The 4,970-nt window shown below is 60.4% G+C and overlaps 1 protein-coding gene across 1 annotated transcript in view; it reads right to left on the bottom strand.

The window, feature by feature from the left end:
• OPN1SW (opsin 1 (cone pigments), short-wave-sensitive) overlaps nt 1-4,876 on the bottom strand; it is a 12,224-nt gene extending 7,348 nt beyond the window's left edge. The window contains exons 1-3 of the mRNA XM_014956629.1: nt 4,521-4,876; nt 1,245-1,413; nt 453-618 (exon numbers count right to left, since the gene is read on the bottom strand). Of these exons, the coding sequence (XP_014812115.1) occupies nt 453-618; nt 1,245-1,413; nt 4,521-4,866 (681 nt within the window). The 5' untranslated portion in view covers nt 4,867-4,876. The remainder of the gene's footprint in view (nt 1-452; nt 619-1,244; nt 1,414-4,520) is intronic.
• Nucleotides 4,877-4,970: the final 94 nt, after the last annotated feature.

Genomic DNA, 4,970 nt, shown 5'->3' with positions numbered 1-4,970 from the left:
CGGGCAGCCCCTTCCCCGCTGCTCCTTCCCCTGCCCCATCTCCATCCATCCATCCATCCATCCATCCATCCATCCATCCATCCCTCCATCATCCATCTGTCCATCCATCCCTCCATCCCTCCATCTGTCCATCCATCCCTCCATCCATCCCTCCATCCATCCATCCATCCATCTCTCCATCCATCCATCCCTCCATCCATCCATCCATCTCCCCATCCATCTCTCCATCCTTCTCTCCTTCCCTCCATCCATCCATCCCTCCATCCATCTCCCCATCCATCCATCCATCCATCCATCCATCCATCCATCCATCCATCCATCCCTCCATCCCTCCATCCATCCATCTCCCCATCTCCTCATCCCTCCCTCCCTCCCACCACCCGCAGTCCTTGCACACGCGTGTGCAGGGCCGGGTGCCCCGGGGGAGGGGGGGGACAGGGGGACACACTCACGGCCCGGAGGGCGCTGAGGAGCTGGGAGTAGGAGAAGATGATGAGGGAGAGGGGCACGATGAAGCAGAAGATGAAGAGGAACCAGGTGTAGTACTCGCTCTTGTACTTGGTGCCCACCGTGTACCAGTCGGGGCCGCAGGAGCACTGCAGCCCCTCGGGCACATACCTGTGGGGCAGGACTCTTCACCGCCCGCCCCACGGCACCCCACGGCACCCCACGGCACCCCATAGCACCCCATGGCACCCCATGGCACCCCATGGCACCCCATGGCACCCTATGGCACCCCATGGCACCCCATGGAACTCCATGGCAACCTGTGGCACCCCATGGCACCCCATGGCACTGCCAACCTGCTCCACACCCTGTGGCACACCCGTGGTGTCCCCATGGCACCCCCATGGAACCCCATGGCACCCCACGGCACCCCATGGAATCCCATGGCACCCCCATGGCAACCTGTGGCACCCCATGGCACCTCATGGCACCCCCATGTCACCCTATAGCACTCCTGGGCTTCTCCATGCCCCATGGCACCCCCATGGCACCCCCATGGCACCCCATGGCACCCCAATGTCACCCCCATTGTCACCCCCATGGCACTCCTGGCCTTCTCCATGCCCCATGGCACCCCATGGCACACCCCATGGCACCCCAATGTCACCCCCATGCCACCCCATGGCCCTCCTGGGTTTCTCCACACCCCATGGCACCCCCAATGTCACCCCAGTGGCCCAGCACCCTCCTGGCACCCCCATAACCCCCACCCCCAGAGATGTCCCCTGCCCCCCAACCTGCTCCAGCCGAAGAAGGGGGGGATGGCCACGCCGAGGCCGATGACCCAGGTGGCCGCCACCACCATGATGGCGTGTTTGGAGTTGAAGCGGAAGTTGCCGAAGGGTTTGCAGATGACGATGTAGCGCTCGAAAGCCAGGAAGGCCAAGGACCACCCCGTCACCAGCCCTGGTGGGGGTCAAGGGGACACACTCACACCTCTGGGACATCACCCCACGGCCCACCCACCCCCATGGTCACACCAGGCTGTGGTGGTCACCCCCATTTCTGAGGCTCCACCAAGCCATGGTGGGCACCTCAACTCCTACGGCCTCACCAAAGCATGGTGGTCACCCATATCGTGGTGGTCACCTCAATTCGTCCCACCAGACCATGGTGGTCACCCCTACCGTGATGGTCACCTCAACTCCTACAGCCCCACCAGTCCACGGTGGTCACGGCTATCATGGTAGTCACCTCAACTCACCCCACCAGACCACGGTGGTCACCTCTACTATGGTGGTCACCCCCAACTCCTCCAGCTCCACCAAACCTTGGTGGTCACCCCAACTCTTACTAACCCCACCAGTCCATGGTGGTCACCCCAACGCCTACAGCCCCACCGGTCGATGATGGTCATCCCCAACTCCTACAACTCCACCACACCATGGTGGTCACCGCTCTCTACAGCCCCACCACACCATGGTGGTCACCCCCAACTCCTACAGTCCTACCACACCATTGTGGTCACCCCTCTCTACAGCCCCACCACATGGGGGTCAACCCCAACTCCTACTAGCCCCACCAAACCACGGTGGTCATCCCTCTCTACAGCCCCACCAAACCACAGTGGTCAACCCCAACTCCTACAGCCCTACCAAACCTTGATGGTTACGTCAATTCTTACAGCTCCACCCAACCATGGGTGGTCACCCCTCTTTACAGCCCCACCAGACCATGGTGGTCAATCCCAACCACTACAGTCCCACCACACCATGGTGGTCAACCCCAACTCCTACAGCCACACTGGCCGATGATGGTCATCCCCAGCTCCTACAACCCCACCACACCATGGTGGTCACCCCTCTCTACAGCCCCACCAGTCGATGATGGTCATCCCCAACTCCTACTAGCCCCACCACACCACGGTGGTCATCCCCAACTCCTACAGCCCCACCGGTCCATGATGGTCATCTTCAACTCCTACAACCCCACAAAACCATGGTGGTCACCCCAACTCCTCCTAGCCCCACCACACTGCGGTGGTCACCTCAATTCTTATAGCCCCACCCGACCACGGTGGTCACCCCCAACTCCTCCTAACCCCACCAGACCATGGTGGTCACCCCACCTACAGCCCCACCAGACCATGGTGGTCATCCCCAACTCCCTACAACCCCACAAAACCATGGTGGTCACCCCAACACCTCCTAGCCCCACCACACCATGGTGGTCACCTCAATTCATATAGCCCAACCCGACCATGATGGTCATCCCCAACCCCCACCAGCCCCACCAGACCATGGTGGTCATCCCCAACTCCTACAACCCCACAAAACCATGGTGGTCAACCCCAACTCTTACTAGCCCCACCAGTCCATGGTGGTCACCCCCAACTCCCACCAGCCCCACCAGACCATGGTGGTCATCCCCAACTCCTACAACCCCACCACACCATGGTGGTCACCCCCAACTCCTACGGTCCTACCAAATCATGGTGGTCACGCCTCTCTACAGCCCCACCACACCGTCAATTCTTACAGCTCCACCCAACCATGGGTGGTCACCCCTCTTTACAGCCCCACCAGACCATGGTGGTCAATCCCAACCACTACAGTCCCACCACACCATGGTGGTCAACCCCAACTCCTACAGCCACACTGGCCGATGATGGTCATCCCCAGCTCCTACAACCCCACCAAACCATGGTGGTCACCCCTCTCTACAGCCCCACCAGTCGATGATGGTCATCCCCAACTCCTACTAGCCCCACCACACCACGGTGGTCATCCCCAACTCCTACAGCCCCACCGGTCCATGATGGTCATCTTCAACTCCTACAACCCCACAAAACCATGGTGGTCACCCCAACTCCTCCTAGCCCCACCACACTGCGGTGGTCACCTCAATTCTTATAGCCCCACCCGACCACGGTGGTCACCCCCAACTCCTCCTAACCCCACCAGACCATGGTGGTCACCCCACCTACAGCCCCACCAGACCATGGTGGTCATCCCCAACTCCCTACAACCCCACAAAACCATGGTGGTCACCCCAACACCTCCTAGCCCCACCACACCATGGTGGTCACCTCAATTCATATAGCCCAACCCGACCATGATGGTCATCCCCAACTCCCACCAGCCCCACCAGACCATGGTGGTCATCCCCAACTCCTACAACCCCACAAAACCATGGTGGTCAACCCCAACTCTTACTAGCCCCACCAGTCCATGGTGGTCACCCCCAACTCCCACCAGCCCCACCAGACCATGGTGGTCATCCCCAACTCCTACAACCCCACCACACCATGGTGGTCACCCCCAACTCCTACGGTCCTACCAAATCATGGTGGTCACGCCTCTCTACAGCCCCACCACACCATGGTGGTCACCCCCAACTTCTACAGTCCTACCAAACCATGGTGGTCACCCCTCTCTACAGCCCCACCACACGGGGGTCAACCCCAACTCCTATAACCCCACAAAACCATGGTGGTCACCCCACCTATAGCCCCGCCAGACCATGGTTGGTCACCCCAACTCCTACAACCCCACAAAACCATGGTGGCCACCCCACCTCCTCCTAGCCCCACCACACCACGGTGGTCACCTCAATTCTTACAACCCCCACCCGACCATGATGGTCATCCCCAACTCCTACAACCCCACCACACCATGGTGGTCACCCCCAACTCCTACGGTCTGACCAAATCATGGTGGTCACGCCTCTCTACAGCCCCACCAGACCACGGTGGTCACCCCCAACTCCTACAGCCCCACCACACCATGGTGGTCATCCCCAACTCCTACAACCCCACAAAACCATGGTGGCCACCCCACCTCCTCCTAGCCCCACCACACCACGGTGGTCACCTCAATTCTTACAGCTCCACCAGACCATGGTTGGTCACCCCAACCACTACAACCCCACAAAACCATGGTGGCCACCCCACCTCCTCCTAGCCCCACCACACCACGGTGGTCACCTCAATTCTTACAGCCCCACCAGACCACGCTGGTCACCCCCAACTCCTCCTAGCCCCACCCCACCACGGTGGTGACCCCACCACCTACCTCCGGTGGCCCCCACGAAGCCCTCCAAGGCGCACATGTTCTTGCCGAAGACGAAGTAACCCTGGGAGCTGGAGACGAAGACGGTGAAGACGCTGAAGATGCAGGCGATGAAGCCGCTGAAGGAGATGTTGACCAGGATGTAGTTGAGGGGTTGCCTCAGCTTCTTGTACTTGACGGTGACCACCAAGACGATGGCGTTGAGGGGGGTCCCCACCAGGAAGACGAAGCCCATGAAGACGGTCTGGAGGTAGAAGGCCCACATGGGGGCGATGTGATATTGGGGGCCATCCCAAGGCCCCACCGAGGACTCGTTCTTGAAGAGGTAGAACTCCTCCTCCCCCGACATGGTGGTGGTGGTGGATTTGGGGGTGGTGGTGGTGGAATTGGGGGTGGTGGTGGTGGATTTGGGGTGGTGGTGGTGAAATTGGGGTGGTGGGGTGGGGAAGGGGG

Source organism: Calidris pugnax, unplaced genomic scaffold (genome assembly GCF_001431845.1).
Source record: "Calidris pugnax isolate Ruff unplaced genomic scaffold, ASM143184v1 scaffold334, whole genome shotgun sequence".
NCBI lineage: Eukaryota > Metazoa > Chordata > Aves > Charadriiformes > Scolopacidae > Calidris > Calidris pugnax.
The sequence above is the reverse complement of the archived record's forward strand: the minus strand, read 5'-3'. Positions and strand labels throughout refer to the sequence as shown.